At 41.8% G+C, this 18,564-nt stretch overlaps 1 protein-coding gene across 2 annotated transcripts in view; it reads right to left on the reverse strand.

Annotated features, from left to right (window-relative positions):
• Uvrag (UV radiation resistance associated) overlaps nt 1-18,564 on the reverse strand; it is a 298,170-nt gene that overhangs the window by 142,336 nt on the left and 137,270 nt on the right. For both annotated transcript variants that reach the window (XM_031387482.1, XM_031387483.1), the window contains exon 7: nt 9,650-9,755. In XM_031387482.1, coding sequence (XP_031243342.1) covers nt 9,650-9,755 — 106 coding nt within the window. The remainder of the gene's footprint in view (nt 1-9,649; nt 9,756-18,564) is intronic.

The raw sequence follows: 18,564 nt of genomic DNA on the forward strand, positions 1-18,564 counted from the left end.
AACAGAGGGTAAGGTAAATGTAAATCTAACACTATATTCAGCACATAAAGGAATAGAAAAGAAACAATCCTTAATATCAATTACAATTATAGGCCATTTTCTTGGCAGGGCTGATAATAATGGCAATCCTCTTTGAATCAGCCCCATAATCTCCATTTGTCTATTAATAGCTCTTAAATCATGCAACAATCACCATTTTCCTGATTTTTTTCTTTATTACAAAAATAGGAGTATTCCATGGTGAAACCGAGGGTTTGATATGCCCCAATTCAAGCTGTACTTGTACAATGTGAGCTGCAGCCATCAATTTTTCCAAGGATAAAGGCCACTGAGGAACCCACACTGGTTCCTCTGTCTTCCAAGTGATGGGTATACCTTCCTCAGCGGCCCCTAGGAAAAACCCAGCCCCTACCTCCCTTCATGCGGCTGAGCAACAATGGGGGACTTTTGGCCTTGCAAATACTTCCCTGGACCAAAGGAAGGATGATATCCCATGGCCTGCATAATACCATGAGAAGTCTCAGTATAATTTCCTTCATTAGTTAATGTAAATCCCATTTCTAATAATAGATCTCGTCCCCATAATGATACCAGAAGTTCAAGTACAAACGGCTGGATTTTCCCTGAATGTCCCTCTGCATCTTCCCAGGGCAATACTCTTGCACTCATGGTGGGGGTTTTTGCATAACCTAATCCTTGGAGAGTTTGAGAGGACTCTCGAAGAGGCCATCCCTTGGGCCAATCCTTGTTTGCTATAATACTTCAATCAGCACCAGTATCAAGAAGCCCTAAAATTTTCTTTCCATCCACTCTTATCTCCAAAAAGGACGTTGATCCAGGTGTAGGCTTACAAAGGCTCCATCTGATCCCATAGAACCAAACCCTCCTTTTCCTCGTATTTTATTTTGTGATGGAAACATTTCATGACAACTGGGAAGAATAAGAACCTGAGCTAGTCTATCTCTGGGGGAGATGGAAACAATCCCTCGGGGGGTGGGGGGGGTGGGGAGAGGAAATCATAATCTTAACAACCACAGTATAATCAGAATCTATGACACCAGGATGAATAACTAACCCCTTTAATGCTGATGATGAATGGCCAATTAATAACCCCACTGTTCCCTTGGGGAGTGGACCTTGGAAATCTGTTTCTATTCTAGCTACAAAGTCTGAAAAGGGCTCCATGGGTCCCTGAATAATTTTAGTCAAATTTCCTGCAACTTCTCCCTTGTTAGGCAATGACTTCCATGCTCTTGTAGCAAGCATATTAACTTGCTCATACACCTGCGGCGGATATCCAGTTTGCTGCTGTGCAAACCTGCCCTGCCCCAAGAGCATATCCAAATCCCAGGCAGGATTACCAGCTGCTCGATTAGCAGCAGCGTGTTCATTGGCATATTCTATTACAGGCGGCCCTGGGCCTATGGGCTCCACCCTAATGGCGGACTTCTCCATTTTCTGTACTAGCTCCTCAAGTTCCCCTTCAGAGTCCGAGCCACTTTCATCAGTCTGATCTTTCTCCGACTTTGCTAACCTCTCTTCCCTCAGTTGTTCTAACGCTTCCTGTCCCTTCTCTACTGCTTTAGAACACACTTTAGGCAGCTCCTAAGCAGTTTCCAGATTGGTCGCACTCCACCTTTTAAGATTCCTTCCTCCCTGGCGAAATCCAGATCTCTCCCTAATTTGTCCCAGCTGGACAGCGTTAGGTGACCCGACACCGCAAACCAAGGGGCAGCAATATCTACCTCTGACAGAAATCTTTCTAGGGTTCCTCTCTTCAATTCTATCTTTTTTGCTTTTAATAGCTCCTTAAGAGCAACAAACAAGGGACAAGATTGTGAGTTCCCCATACTATCACTTTTGATTTGCCTTTAACAGGACCTTATCGCTCCAACCCGGAGACCTTATTGTCTCTTTACTGAGGTCCTGATTTGCCCTTAATGGGACTTTATTGCTCCAACCCGGAGACCTTATTGCCTCTTTACCGAGGTCCTTATTTGCCCTTAATGGGACCTTATCGCTCCAACCCGGAGACCTTATTGCCTCTTTACTGAGGTCCTTATTTGCCCTTTTGTCCCACCTTACCTGGAAACTTACCAGTTGACTGCCCTGTCTGCAAGGAGTTCTGAGCCGTAGAAGATGTCTTCATACAGGCCACCAATTGTCGCCACCTCACCAGCGGAAATAAGGAGGCAACCACAAATTCTTCTCTAAGCAGTTTATTCAGGAACCTTGTACTACAGAATCATTCATTCATCTCTCCTGTCAGCCCCCAGAACTTGCGGGTTAAATACTTTCCCTGGTCCCAATCAGTATTGGCTATGTGGCAAAGCATAATAGGCTACGAGAAATCATGCCAGATTGCATCACAAACTGGAGGCACTCAGCTTTTCGAAATAAGGACTTGTTTATCGCGATGCTCCAAATAAGGACTTGTTTATTGCGGTGCTCTCTGCTCTGGCCCGAGGCCAGGTGCCATATTTAGGGTGGCGGGTGCGGCTTTCCACAACCAGGTAGACTGCTGGCTAAAATACAAACATTTTCAAAACAAATCCTCGGAGTCTACAAATTACTTTCAGAATGTCCAGGGTGCTGTGCAATATTGCTCAACCCATGAACAGTTGGAGAATGTGACTCCCTCTCTAGGAAAGAGACATGAACATACGGGCAACCAGCCCATGTTAGAAGTACCAGATAAAGTACCAGATACTTGAAAGCCACTCAGAAATATGCTGAGATGGAAAGCCAATATTCCAACAAGGAGTTAAAGGAGAGAAAATCTCAGCGGAGCACTAGAGATTAGTGAAAGGATCTAGGAAGCTTCTGTTCCTCATCCAGAGGGAAGACAGAAGGACAAGGAGCAGCTGGCAGTGCGGGGTGCCCTGCCCTGGAGCAGCTGGCAGTGCAGGGTGCCCTGCCCTAGAGCAGCTGGCGGTGCAGGGGGCCCTGTACCAAAGTCTCACCGCACCTCAGTGTGCAAAAGAAAACCTGAGTGAAAACAAAGCGGGCATCACTGGGTCAAATCCAACCTGACACAAACAGATTGCCTACTGTAATCAATTCAGGTATACTTTGGAAATACAAGAGTTATGTATGCATATATGAGGGCTTATATTCAGTCACAAGTATTGCAAAAACTTAAAATTTGAAGCAAAAAACCATAATAGTTTGCTTTAATAATTTTTAAACTAATGAGAAAATCATGATCGTTTCACTATATGTAGAAAACCATTTACGCCATTTATGACTTTAAAAATTTCCCAGAAACTAGGACGACTTAAGTCCTAAACCAGTAGAGACCATTGCTAATGTCATACTTAATGAAGCAAGGACAACATTATTCCTCAACTAGGCACAAGGCAGGAATCCCTGTGTATTCTGTTCTGCATGGATATTCTCACTACTGAAACGAACAGAGAATTTAGAATTATCCAAGTATGAGCTGGATTGGGGTGCTACATGCCTGTGATACCACTCAGGATGCTAAAGCAGAAGGATTGCTGCAAGTTTGAGGCCAGCTTGGGCTACACATTAAAACTTTGTCTCAAAAACAGCAATAACAGAGGCTGGAGAGATGGCTCAACAGTTAAGAGCACTGACAGCTCTTCCAGAGCTCCTGAGTTCAATTCCCAGCAACCACATGGTGGCTCACAACCACCTGTAATGGGTATCTAATGTCTGAAGACAGTGACAGTATACCCACATATATGAAATAAATATGGCTGGAGTAAGCAGAGCTGGAAAAAATTTTAAAAGAATGTTTAAAAAAAAAAACAAAAATAGCAATAACAAAATTCCCTTCCATCTAAATCTGTAGATACTATTGTTTGCATAAAAACTCTAAGAAATCTACAAAATGAAGATTATTAACTACAGAATAAAACTATTAGATAAAGTAGAAGTAAATCAGAATGAATAGCATCCTTATATACTACTCAGACAAATGACAAATAAAAATTAAAAAGGCGTTACCCTAATTACTACAGAGTTTTTGGAGACAAGGTCTTCCTATTTGATTTAGGCTAACCTTAAACTCCTGATCCTCCGGTCTTAAATTCCTCTGAATTTAATTCCTCCAAATTTGATACCCATTCATGATAAAAATCCCAGAGACTAGGAAGAGGAATACCCTAAAGCCAGAACAAATTATTGTTAATACTGCATTTAGTAGAAGCATGAACTGTTTTTCCCTCTGACCAGGCTCCATAGGGTGCACTACCACACCTGGTTGAACTTGGCAGGATGCCTCGTGCTTGCCCAACTCCCACAGAAACTTAAGACTAATTCTAACATAGGGGGTCGAAGACATTATTCAGAGAATTAGAGAGAAGTTCACATAAGACATAAATGTCATGTTCACAGACTGCAGACCTCAACATTGTTAAGATGTAATTCTCTACAAACCCTTCCTTACTAAAATCCCAACATGCTCTCTTTGGTAGAAACTGACTAGTTTTAAAATTCATTCGGCAACATAAAGAACCTATGGGGAATTAAAAAGAAAAAGAAAAGAAAAAAGCCAGGAACTTTAAAAAAAAAAAAGGTTTAGAAAGCCTAGCTGGCTTTCTTGACAAACCTACAGTAATGGCTGGGGAGGATATGCAGACAGGTCTGTGAGTCAGAGACGAAACAGATGCATGTGTATACAGCCAGCTGACTTTAGACAAAAACATCAAGGTAATTAATAGGGAAAGGTGAACACCAAGTACTGTTCTGTCAACCAAACAGTAGTTTGGGAGAAAGTTTTTACTCTTTCTTCATCCAGGACAAAAATAATAATGTGAAATGAATCAGAGATATAAACACAAAGCCCCAAACGCTAAAACTTCTAGAAAAAAAAACACCAGAAAATGGCTGAGATCTTGAACTAAGCAGATGATTCTGATAAAGACTTGAAACAAAAGGAAAAACAACAACAAAACAAACCATCAGAGTACTGGGGAGATGGCATGTAAAAACCAGAGCTAAAGCTGGGTACAGTAACCACTGGCACAAAGCTGATAGACTGAGGAAGTGGAGACAGGCTGGCTAGCTGAGCTTTAGATTGGTGAGCTGGATACTAATGATAGACCCTGTCTTCAATCCCAGCACTCAGGTGCATCTTTGTGCATCTGAGGACAGCCTGGTCTACACAGAAAGCTTGCGGCCAGCCAGGGCCACATAGTGAGACCCTGCCAGAAAACAAATCAAAATCAAGGTGGAGCCTCCTGTAGAAGAACACCTGTGGGGTCTCCTGCTTCCCACACACTGTACATTCACACACACACTCAGGTGTGCATGTAAGCACCCACCTGCATACACATAGATACAAATACACTGAACTTTAAATGCCACTAAGAAGAATACTATTAAGAACAACAACAACAAAAAAAGAACAACAACAACAGTGGTGGCATATGGCTTTAATCCCAGCACTTAAGAGGCAGAGGCAGGTGGACTTCTGAGTTCGAGGCCAGCCTGGTCTACAGAGTGAGCTCCAGGACAGCCAGGGCTATACGGAGAAACCCTGTCTCAGAAAAACAAAACAAAACAAAACAAAAAAAAACCAACAAGCAGTCTAGAGAGATAACTCAATGGTTAAGAGCACATCCTGCTCTTACAGAGGACCTGGGTTATATTCCCAGCACCCACATCAGATGGCTCACAACTACCTGTAACTTTAGTCCTAGGGTATCCAAAACCCTCTTTTGACTTTCAATGGCAACACATGTGTATGTATGTATACTACCACACATACATATGTGTTTACTTGCAGGTAAAACATTCATATATATATATGTATATAACAAAAAATAATTTTTAAAACAAATGATTTTTGAAAAAATCCAAGTCACAGACTCAAAGAACATACTTCTTATGTACATGTAAGGAAAAGAACCTGTATATAGAAATATAAATATATATGTCTTTGTTTTATACATAATTATATTATGTAATGTATACTTATATAATATGTAATTAATAATATGTTATATATATATATATATATTTATAATATATTTATATTATTAACAACTGGAAAGACAGGTTAGCAGTTAAAGTTACTGGCTGTTCTTCCAGAAGAGCCAAAGTTGAGTCTCAACACCCACATGGTGGTTCACAATTTTATATACCTCCAGTTCCAGGGATCTGATGCCCTCTTCTGTCCTCCATAGGCAACAGGTACACACATGCAGTATGCAGACACACATGTAGGCAAAAAACATTTACACATACTCACACACCCAAAAAAAACTTCAAATAAGATTGAAAATTTTGTAATTAAAAACAGGAAAGAGTATTGTATATTTTCTCGCATAAGCAAAAGCTAAAATAAAAACAGCCTAACAGATGACCCAAAATTAGTAGAGAGAGCACTCATGCAAGGTGGCTGGGGAGAGGCTGAGGGAGTAGGGGGGAGAGGGTAGATACAATGATAGCGTGATATGTGTATATCTGGAAATGTCACAGTGGAGTCCATTAATACAGAGATTTAATATATACTAATAATTATCATAACAAAACAAATGGAAAAAGAAATCGAAACCACTTTACACATATGCCAGGACTTAACGGATAAGTACATTATACTTAATGAGAGCCAGGTTTCTCACTATCAGAAAAAGATACTGCAAATAAACAAGATGAATGAGAAAACCAGAATAAACACTGTGGCATTAGAATGGCAAACATTAGCATGAACTCATGTTTATTTTAATATAGGATAGGTATACATTCATACAGAGATAGCCGTGTGCACTGAGGGGGCTTTAAAAGCAATGAGCACCCCCAATACCCAAGCACACACAGTGACCAGATCTTGTTTCAGCCAAACTAAGAAGCCGGGTCCTGGTGAGAGATGGCTAAAGGCAGGGCTAAGACAGGGCATATGCAAGATGAACTGGACCACAGCACCACAGAGGAAAGAACACCAGAAGATGGCAAAAGTCAACCTGAAAGACTACTTATTATATGTTTATTCATTTTAGAAAGGGTTTGCTATGTATCCCAGGCTGGCCTTGAACTCATTCAGTAGCCTAGGCTGGCCTCAGACATATGACAATTATCCTGACTCAGGTTCCTGAGTGTTGGATTACAAATGAGCACATTACACCAGACATTTTCTAGGAAATACAGTTAGGTGCCACAGTTCATGTTGGGCATGTATGTCATATGTGAAGATGCCAAGGCTGCAGCTATAAACCTAATATCTCTGAACAGGTAAGTTCTTAGGGTTCATTAAGAAGTTTGAGGCAGGTAACTGGTTTGTTTCAGCATCAAATATGTCATATTTTTTGTCTGTACTTACATTGGACCAATTTGCAAAGGGAGGTTACTATTTTTAATGTACTACAAAGTAAACCATTATGTTAGATTCATTCTCTTTTGTTTTTAACTTCAATTTATGTGTACATTTGCATGTCTATTTGTGTATGTATTCCTCAAATGTTCAGATGCCCATGGAGGCTGTCGGCCCCCTGGAGCTTGAGTTCAGGCAGCTGTGAGCCGCTTTACATAAGTGCTGGGAACTGAACCCGGGTCCTCTGGAAGAGCAGCAAGCTCTTCAGCTGCTGAGCCATCTCTCCAGCTCCAGGGATTCATTCTTAAATTCAATAAATGCTTAATATATACTTTATATCTTCTATGAGTCAAACATTTGTCTAGATAATGAGAATCAAAAGAGATGGAAGGTTGGGATAGAGGAAGGGAGGGAGGGAGGGAGGGAGAAGGGGAGTAGACCAAAGGAAGTGGGAGAACGGGGATTGAGGGTTAGGACCCCAATTCTCATAGTTTAGAGAAACACAAATATATTCAATAAATACCACATTAGATGGTAATAAATACTATAGAGAAAAACCAAGTAGGACAGGGACTGAGTGTACTGGGGTGTGGTTTTCAGTGGGTTGTTATGGAACTATATGATTTCTAGGTTCACTTCCAGTTCAAAACTCCCTGACTTCCTTTCTGTGTTAAGTAGGCAGCATAAAAACACATAGTGACCCTTTGAACCAGACCTCCACAGCTCACACATTCTATCACCTTACCCTGTGTGTCACCACTCATAGTTTAGAAAAACAGGATTAAGCATACATGTGTCCACACTGAGACAAAGCATATGCAGTCACTTAATGAAGCAAGTCAATTCCCAGTCGTGCCTGGGAGAGGAAAGGAAGAAAAATAAAACCTAGCTAGTTCTCCCCAGACAAAGGTCCTAAAAATGCAGGTTTTTTGTGCATTACAGAAAAAAGTAAAATCTGATACATTTCCCTCCCTCTACAATATACTCGTGGCCTGGAATTAGGCTTGTATTGACCCTAAGTTATAACACAAAAGATAGCTGTTTCTCTAGCGTAGAGGAGTCTCCATACACAAGGCCAGGGCTATGAAGGAACAGACAGCTCCTGCTGCTACTTGGGTACCACGGACCCCTGCTACATGCCAGGTACAGCACGAGCAAGTGTGCAGATAAAGTCCATTGTATGGACTGCCAATGTCAGCATCTCTACAAGGTGAACAAATACGTTTAGTTAGGTCCCAGGAGGGGGCACGTGCAGAGGTAGCTGTCACACATAGCTCCTGCAGTTCCAGGGGCCTGGACTGTGGACAACCGTTCAGTGTGCGTAACGCCTTTAGCTGAGCATGTGCAAGCCACAGTGGAAAGAGGCTCCATAAGAGAGGCAACAGTCCCTGGAGGCAAACCACTCCTGGGACTTCATGGCAAGCTGTGAATTTTAAGTATTTTTCTAACCCACAGTACACTGAAAGCTGTTCAGTCATGTAGCTTCTTTTGAAGCAAAGTGTGAGATAGTGTGCACACATGGCCTCCTGAGACAGAATGATCATTTGAAAGCTGCCATTTTTTCCCCTCTAAGGAAGAGCATAAGCAAGCACCAGACTCTTCAAAGACCTGAGATCTGCCCATCCAGACTGAGGTCATGGGTTCTTTGGAATGCCTCACCCAACCCACATCTCTCCAAAGGTAAACACTTCACAAATCAGACTCTTCTAACTGATCCTATTAATTTAAAAATCCTTTTAGAAGTGGATTCATCCTGGGTGAATATAATCAAAGAACAAATTAAATTGTAAGAAACTATTTTCATTAAACATAGCACTGTGTACATTTATTTATTTGTTTAGTATTTGTATGTGTGTGTGTGTGTGTGTGTATGTGTGTCATAGAAGTCAGAGGACAGCTTATAGGAGTGAGTGAGCTCCTTCCTTCTGCCACAGGAATCCATACTCGGGTGTTAGGCTTGGGAGCAGGGGTCTTAGCAGCTGAGCCATCAATACCAACCCAATTGCTTTTTTCAAGTGTATTAGTCCCCGCTGACCTTCTTTCCCCCTTCCCTGTCCTGGCAGCTAGAGGTCACTCACTGTACCTTTCATGCTTGGGAGTTTACATTTATAAGATGTTAATAAAACAGTCTGCTAGTCATCCTCCAAGTAATTATATCTCAAGTTTCATCTAATAGAATGTGGCACATTTACCTTACGTTATTAGCAGATGGGAACTTTTGATTTCTAACATTTAAAATACACCAGCAGCCATCTGAATGCAACATAATTAGCATCATTATTAGTACTGTCTAGAAATTTTTTCCAAGAATAATATGATAATTGCTTGAAGAAAACAAGGAGTTTGAACAGGTACTTATACAAAACCTACCAGCTCATTGCTTGTCGATGTGAGTCTTAGTTTTTCTTCAATTTCCTTTCCAATTCTCTGAACAGTTACCTGAGTCTGTTTAATTGCACACTGGGCTCTATGAAGCCTAGAAATACAAGTTGTAGAAAAATGTAAGTGAGTTAATTACAAAGTCTAAACAGAGAGCCACAGACATAAATTATAAATCTCCTAGGATAAAGAGAATCAATCCTGAACAAACCAATTATTTCTAGAGTTAAACATATAAAGAAGTAACAGGACTTTCAAGTCCTAAAATAACAGTACTCTGAAATGCCTACTTCTGCTATGACATAGTTAGGGTAAAGGACTCTAGGGGTTAGAAGTACTTTAGAAAATGATCTAGTTGAGGGGCTGAGAAGATGGCTTAGTCAGAAAGCAGCCTGCAGCTCAAGCATGAGGACCTGAGTTCAACCCCTGGTGCCTATGTAAAAGCTGGAGATGGCTGCACAAGCTTATAATATCATTGTTGGGAGGCAGAGTCACAGGATTCATGGGGTTTACTTTATATAAATTCCTATAATTTATATAAATAGGAAAACATCTAGAGGTAACAAACTGATCTTAAAAATCTATCAGATCCTAAAGTTTGACTATAGGTACACAATCAGCAAAATATGTTACTAACTTAAAGTTGAAAAATGGATCAATAACTAGGTGCTCTTATACATCCAGATAGTTGGAAGACTGGGGCAAGCTCACCTGAGCCCAGAATCTGGAGACTAGTGGGGACACAGTAGTGAGATTCCATCTTAAAAACAAACAAGAGCTGGAGAGATGGCTCAGTGGTGAACGCCCACTCAAAGGACCCAGGTTTGATTTCCAGCACCCACAAGGTAGCTCACAGATATCTATAATGCTGGTATCTAGGGATTCAATACCACCTTCTAGTCTCCATGGGCACCAGGCACACAAATGATGCACACACATACAACACACACACACACAGAAAGACACACACATATACACAGAGGCAGAACAATTGTTTAACTAGTTTACCAGAACCAGGAAAGTCTGTTCACCTAGAGATAGCAGTAGAAAAGTGAAAACCTAGTCTTCAAACTGGGAGGAAACCCCTAACCACAAGCAACTGTGCCGGGAAGCCACACCAAGAAAAGGACAGACTCTTCAGCAAATGGTGTGGGCAAGCTAGATTGTTTCATAAAGGATAATGAAATCGATTCCTCTCACTCTGCAAAAAGTTAATTCAACATAGATGAAAGACTTTAAGTTGTAAAACTCTGAAAATGCTAGAGAAAAAAACGAAAGAAGCAAAAACTACTTCAAGATATAAGCATAGGCAACTTCCAGATCCAGGCACAGGCAAAGACTTTCAGTGAGGACTCCAGCAGCCCAGCGGGCGTAGCAGGGCCTGTGGTGGGGCTACGTGAAGCTAACAAGCTGCACAGCACAGCCAGCACCAGCAGGATGAAGGCAGCCTACAGAGTGGGGGGAATCCTCACTACCAACATGCTAACAGCATACTAAAAACAAAAAATACAACAGGTTGGGGATTCAGTTCAGTGGTAAAGTGCTTGATCATGGGTTTGGTCCTCAGCTTCAAAAAGTAAAATAAGACAACCAAAAACTAAACACATACCCAAAACTCCACAGATTATCTGTTCAATGACTGGGCAAACAAACCAACCAGACATTCTTAATAGAAAAAAAAATGTTTAAAAAAAATCACCAATAAATATACAAAGAAGAGGAGGAAGAAGAGGAAGAGGAAGAGGAAGGGGAAGAAGAGGAAGAGGAAGAAGAGGAAGAAGGAGGAGAAGAAAGAGGAGGAGGACGACGAAAAGGATAAGATCCTTACCAACCTCACCCTCAGGGGAATGAAAAGTAAAACTCTATGGGCCATCTCTTCTGTGAGCACCAAAGAGACAAAGGATGCCCAGGAGGTGGATAGACATTCGTGCCACCACCATGCAAATCTACATTGGGCAAATCTACAAGAGATGCTGACAGGAAAGGTAGAAATACCTTGAACAAAGTACAGGGTGTGTGAGTGTGAGTGTGTGTGTGTGTGTGTGTGTGTGTGTGTGTGTGTATGAAACCACCATGATAAAGTCCAATCTTGTGTGATTTCAAAAAGGAAGCTCAGTAAGCATAGAAAAGGGGACCTAACATCTTAAGTCTCTCAGGGAATGTACTGTACACGATGAAATACTATTTCTTACACGTTAGAATAACTAAAGTTACAGCAATGGCAAAAGTGGGGAGCAAGTAGAAGTTACATGCACTAACATGTAAGTCCATAAGCTCTGTTTCAGAATGTGCACAGAAGTCAAGTGTAGCTGTACACATCTGAAATCCCAGAACTCTGGAAGCAGAAGGAGTAAGATCAGAAGTTCAAGGCCAGCCAAGGCTACATAAGACACTGCCCCCTCCCCACCAAAAGATCACAGAAACAATCCAATTGTCCACCAAATATGAAACTAAGAACCAAATTAAGACTTGTAGTCTACTTGGCAATAAAAAGAAGAGTAACTAGCAGTACACAAGGACACGAACAAATCTCAAAAACAAGCCAAGTGAAGAAAGAGAAGCAGAAGGAGAACAGGGCTGTACACTGCTCCTGGTCTAAAACCAACAGCAGGTATAAGCTGTCACTGGTGACAAAGAGCAGCTAGTTGCTTCTGAGCAAGGGACAGACACTGGGGAACTGAGGAACAACCTGAGGTGATGGGAACCTTAAATCTTGACTGGGATGAAGACCGTATCAAAACTGCATTATGATGTACTGTGTGGAAATATTTCATTAAAACAAAACAAAACAAAACCTAGCTATCAGTCTTAGCCTGAATATCTTCGTGGAGGTTGGTATGTCATTGTATAATGGCTTTTATGGCACCAGCATCTCTGGAAGCACTTCAATAGGACCCTTCTCGGCTGTTGGGAAGTACCTGATAATTACTGAGGATCAGCAGCCCCCTCCGGACTCAGCATCCTGCTGTATAAGAGACACTGATAACAGAGTCTTTACAAACACACCTCTACAGAAGCCTGAATGCAAGGGAAGGTCTTCACCATATGGTCCCTACCCCATCCCCAGCCTGGCCTCCCTCCCTGTACTGACCCACGGGCATTTCTTATTTCTGTGCCTCTTTATAATCCATGCATTTGCCCACACATTCTCCCTGTCTCTTGTGGGTAAGCAGAACCCTAACCCACTAAGAGGCAGCTCAACCATAACTTCTGCTCCTCTGGCTTTCTCTGGCTGCACCAGGTAGCTGAAGCATTTGTTCCTCTTCTGGAAATATATACCAGATCACACACAACGCAGCAACAGATAGTACTAAGGACCACATTACAGCAAATGGTTCTTCTCTTGTCCTTTTCCTTAGCAGGTCTTTCTGAGGTCAAGAATACTCATAATTCTCATGCACATTCTAGATGCTCAGCAGAGTGTAGTACAAAGGAGCTCTCAATCTATTTCCTGACTGTCCATCATTCACATATATGTAAGCACATTCCTAAGATTTGACATCTTGACGATAGACTGGGAGATTAACTGAAAGACATTGTTTCCTACACTTATAAGATCAAAATATTTTATCAAGAAAAAGTACATAAAGACCACTCCCCTCAGGCAGGGGAAATAAGCAATTTTTTCTAAAAACAATAGGTACTATCAACCCAGGGACAAGTCAACAAGTAGCATTACTTTACAGGGGAGGGAGCTGCTCAGAGCTCCACTGGTACTATGCAAACAACCTTGTCAAATGGTAAGGACTTTAAAAATAAAAATGATTCATGACCATAATTAATGTATGACTTCAACTATTTGGCTCTGTCTGCCCCAGACGCTTTCTGATCTTACCTTAGGGGCTTAAAACACACAGACAGAGTCACATTTCCTCCAATCTTCAGTGTTATCCAAATAGACGCTCAGAGCCCCTGCCACATCAGGACGGACCTCATAATGTCCCCTTTCAAATCCAACTGGAGAATAAAAGTTTCAAGTATTTAGGCTTTTCAAAATAACATGGTACATCTTGATCCTCCTGGGGGTCAGAAGGAAAAAGCCTGATAGACGGAGAAATAACTGCTTTGCCTTCATACAAGATGGCTGCCTGAAGGAGGAGGGACACTCTGAGTTCTATGAAAAGCATCTAGAAAGAGAAACACACCATCTAGTCACCTGGGTGACTGGTCAGTGCCAGTACTCCCAGCTGAGGTAAACTCAGCACACTGCATGCTAAGAGTTCAAGTAGCTCCCTCACCTCACCTCCCTTGTGACAGAGGACAGATGTGCCTTGTCATGTAACGTTATCTGAGAAAGAGATAAGTAGAAAGTGGATTTAATGAAAATTCCTGGAAGCCAGACATTGTTGTGAATATAAAGATATATAACAAATGAAAAGCTGTATATTAAGTAAATACTTGCAAATATTGAGAACTACCAATCAGACAATAACTACAATCTCGGGCAATGGCACTTGAGATGTTTTTGTCTGCTTAATGTTGATCATGCGGCATGTGAACTGCTAATGCATACGTCTCAGAGGAGCAAGGACAGATCAGAACACAACTGGAGCTTGTGAGGGGGGACAAAGTGGAGAAGAAAATGCATGGTGGCAGAGACTAATAGGGATGAATGGGCACAGTCAGGGAAAGGCTGCACTTGAGGGGAAGGGTGCAGGCTTCTCTTCTTAGGAAGCCACTCAACTTTTACACTGGAAAAGGTTTCATTACATTTGTACTTTCGAAAGCTCTACGCAGGGCCTATCAGGGATTGGTGAAGGCTGGGAGAGGGGGCAAAAAGGTTAGACTGGGCAGCACAGGCTAGACAGAAGGGTAGGCATGATCAATACATGGGACATGTATGCAAAGAAATGCCACAGCTGACTCTGTGCAATGAAGGTGGAAGGGCATAGTGAACAAGAAGGCTGGTGCACAGTCAGCAAGCATCTGAGCAAAACCAGGAATTGTTCTAGATGAAACAGTGTGGGAGCCCTGCTGGGCTCACTAAAGAACTCAAAACCGAAACCAGAGACTTAGCTCGCTGGGGGTTTGGAGCCTATGTAAATGACTCAAGGACCAGATACCAGCTCCTTAGGAAGCCGTGATCCTTTGATCCCTCTTCCCCTTCCTGGAATCCCTTGTATCAATGTTTGAGCTTTGATGTCTGATTCTCACCTAAATGCCAATTGCATACCTGTACTGTCTTTGAGTATAAATGCTCCCCTGTCATTTTAGTAAAGCGCACCTCGATGAGAACCTCTCCTGGTGTCATGTCTCTTTGTCTCTCTTATCACCCATTTACTTGCAGGACCTCAAGTTCCCGTTCGTGGAGCTCCCACGGGATGAAGTGAAGCTGTGGGCCGGCTTCCTTCAAAACAGAGATAGCAAAAGACTGTCGGGGTGAAAGGTCGGTTGAAGAGATAAAGCCTGATGTCAGAAAACAAACCAGCCGCTCTCCAGCGGACCGTGGTTTAACCCTACCCTATAAATGATGACCCAATGGAAAGCATGGTTCTTGGGGTGGTGGCACTGGTGGGGGAGGGGAGCTTTAAAGTGATGTCTCCTAGATGCCACTGGGGATGCGCTTTCATGGGACCCTTTCCATTCTCAGGACAGGCCTGTTATATAGAAGGACCAGCCTGGCCCACTCGTGCTGCCTCTGCTCCTGATTTAAGCCCTGTTTCTTCCTCTCTCAGATCCTGTGCCATCCACCATGGGCATCAGAACCTGGGCTGCCTACATGGACTGCAGCACTGTGAGCTCAGAAAGCTCTGCTCAATGACAGCTCTATAACACAGCAACACTGGAGATCCTCTAGGAATCTGCAGGAATTAAGGGGTGATCACAAACAACTTTATGTCAATAGGTTTAATTTAGATCAAATAGTCAAACTGCCCTCAAACCACTAGTTCCCATATCAAAAGAAACAGAAAAGATGAACAATTACTGCCTGTTAAATTAGACTTCTAGTTAGAACCTTCTCTGGCTGGAGGTATGGCTCCATGGTAGTAGTTGACTAGACCTGTGAGAACTGTCTAGACCTGTTTCAACTTCTTGCACTAAAAACATCAAAACAAAACACCTTGTCTGCTTACACAGAGACCAGGCTCAGGGCTTTGCTGGTAAAATACTAGCTATATTCATCTTTCAGAGACAAAGTATTTCATTTTGCCTAGCAACACAATAGTAACATTGAAACCAAAACACAACAAGACTGTCACAAAAATCTTGTGACCAGTATACTAACAATGATCTACAGCTACATTACGCTGAAGGCCGGGAAGAGGGCAAGACATCCATAGTCGGTTCTTTATTCAACACAGTATTAAAGCAACTGAGGCAACCGAGAAAGGGCATAAAAAGAAGCACTAGAGATGTGGGCTTCAAGGAAAACAAGAGACAAAAGGATCAAGGGATTGGTCTGGTCAAATTATGTGTACATGTATGGACAGATACAATGAAACAACTTTGTCCAGTTAACAGGCATTTTTCAAAAAGGGAAGAACTAAGAGTATGTATTTGTAAACGCTATGGTTGTAAATATAGAAAAATCAAAAAGTGTAATTTAAGTCTACTAGAAATAAATTCAGTCAAATCTAAGATTCTAGAATAAATTTGATAGACTAGTTACTGCTTATATGTGTATATGTATATGTATGTGTGTGTAATATATCAACAAATAGCTATCGACAAATAACTAAGAATAAGTCTAATGAAGGATGTCAAAGCTTTTAACTCAGAAATCCTAAGATGTTGCTGAGACGCGAAGCAGGGAACAGGTAGAGACACATGGAATGAGGAGTCACACTGTTAGTGATGCTCTGCTTAGATGATCTACAGCAGCCAAGCAATCACCATCAAAACTACTGCAGCCCTAACTAAAAGAGATGATACAGAAATACAAGAGCCAGAGAAGCCATGGAAAGGCTGAAGAATAGCAGTGGAGGTCTTACACTACCAGACCATAGCACCTACACAAAACTGTCACAGTCATGTATCCTGTACAACTACATCAGTGAAGTACAATTCAGAGTACACAAACAGAACTTCTACTATGTAACTCATCTGTTTTTAACAAGAAAAAGAAGCCGGGCGGTGGTGGCATACGCCTTTAATCCCAGCACTTGGAAGGCAGAGGCAGGTGGATTTCTGAGTTCGAGGCCAGCCTGGTCTACAGAGTGAGTTCCAGGACAGCCAGGGCTATACAGAGAAACCCTGTCTCAAAATAAATAAATAAACAAACAAACAAACAAAAAAACAAAAAAACAAGAAAAAGAAAATCCTTGTCAATAAATGGCCCTGAAATAACTTAGTCTACATAGGAAAAAATTGCCTTTAATGTCTCTCTCATTCCATGCTAAAAATGAATGCCATTACTCAGAAACCTGAATGTAAAAATGAAAACTATAAAGCTTCTAAAGTAACATATGGGAATAGAAAAATATATTCAAGATGCAAAATGTGTGTATGTACATGTATAACCCAGGCTGGCTTGGGACTCAGATTTTCTACCTGGGATTACATGTGGGCTGACTACAGATGTGTGTCTGCATGCCTGAGTGTGCTGGCTAGTTTTTGTCAACTTGACACAAGCTAGAGTTATCTGAAAGGAAGGAACTTCAATTGAGAAAATGCCTCCATAAGATCCAGCTGTAGGGCATTTTCCTAGTGACTGACGGGGGAGGGCCTGGCCCTTTGTGGGTGGTGCCATCCCTGGGCTGGTGTTCCTGGGTGCCATAAGAAAGCAGGCTAAGAAAGCAGAGGAGCAAGTCAGTAAGCAGCACCCCTCCATGGCCTCTGCATTAGCTCCTGCCTCAAGGTTACTGCCCTGACTTCCTCCAATAGTGGGCCATGACATAGAAATGTAAGCCAAATAAACTCTTTCCATGGTGTTTCATCAAAGCAATAATAACCCAAACTAAGACACTGAGCATCAGTTTCTTACTATCCTTGTTCTGCTCCTCCCTGATATTACTCACCCTGATTCCCAGTCAGCTCACCACCTAATTTCAGATCATATATATCAACATGCTTTTATGTTTCTATATAAAATCTAGAAACCACCACGACAGAAAGCATATAATAGTTCATCTTTATGGGATTGGCTTAAACAGGCTTAATATGAGTCTCTACAATTGATTCCATTTTCCTCTTTAAGATCAAAACCAATTAATTATATTATGCATATATATTCTTAATCCATCCCTCCATTGTTGAGCATGCAGGCTGGCTCCATTACTGAGCTACTGTGAACAGAGCTGCAGGCCTGTGCAACAGTGATCTCTGGGATATCCCAGCTTGGACCTTTGGATAAATGTCCGTAAGTGGCATATCTGTGTCATATGGAAGATCTACTTTTAGTGCCTTCCATAGGGCTGGACTCGCACACATCTGCCAGCAGTGTGTGGGTTTCTCTTTTGTTGGCATCCTTGCCACCACACTGTTAACTGTTTTCTCCATGACTGTCGTTCTGACTTAGGTAGCATGGGATTTTGGTTGTTTTGATTTGCATTCTAGTGAAGTTGAACATTTTTTCCTTGGGTTTATTGGCCAATGTATTTCATCTTTTGAGAATTGTCTCAAAAGGTGTTTCATTAGCCCATTTATTACCTGGGTTGTTTTGATTTCATGTTAGTTTTCTACCTTCTTTGTATATTCTGGCTACTAATCCCACCAAAGGTTGTACTGGTTGCTTTTCTGTTGCTGAGAACTACAGGAGGGAAGAGTTTATTCTGCCTTACCCTTCCAGAGGGTGAGTCCATAATGAATAGAGGAAGCATGGTGGCAGGCAGCCAGAACAGTGACCACCGTCTCAGAATCTAGGAACCTGAAGTCTGGGCAGTGTCAACATATTTAGCAGTAAGGGACTGATTTAAAACATCATTTCTAATGATGAGAAATCCTGTCTTTACTGCCTCACTCCTGAC

Source organism: Mastomys coucha, unplaced genomic scaffold (assembly GCF_008632895.1).
Source record: "Mastomys coucha isolate ucsf_1 unplaced genomic scaffold, UCSF_Mcou_1 pScaffold21, whole genome shotgun sequence".
In the NCBI taxonomy this organism is placed as follows: Eukaryota; Metazoa; Chordata; class Mammalia; order Rodentia; family Muridae; genus Mastomys; species Mastomys coucha.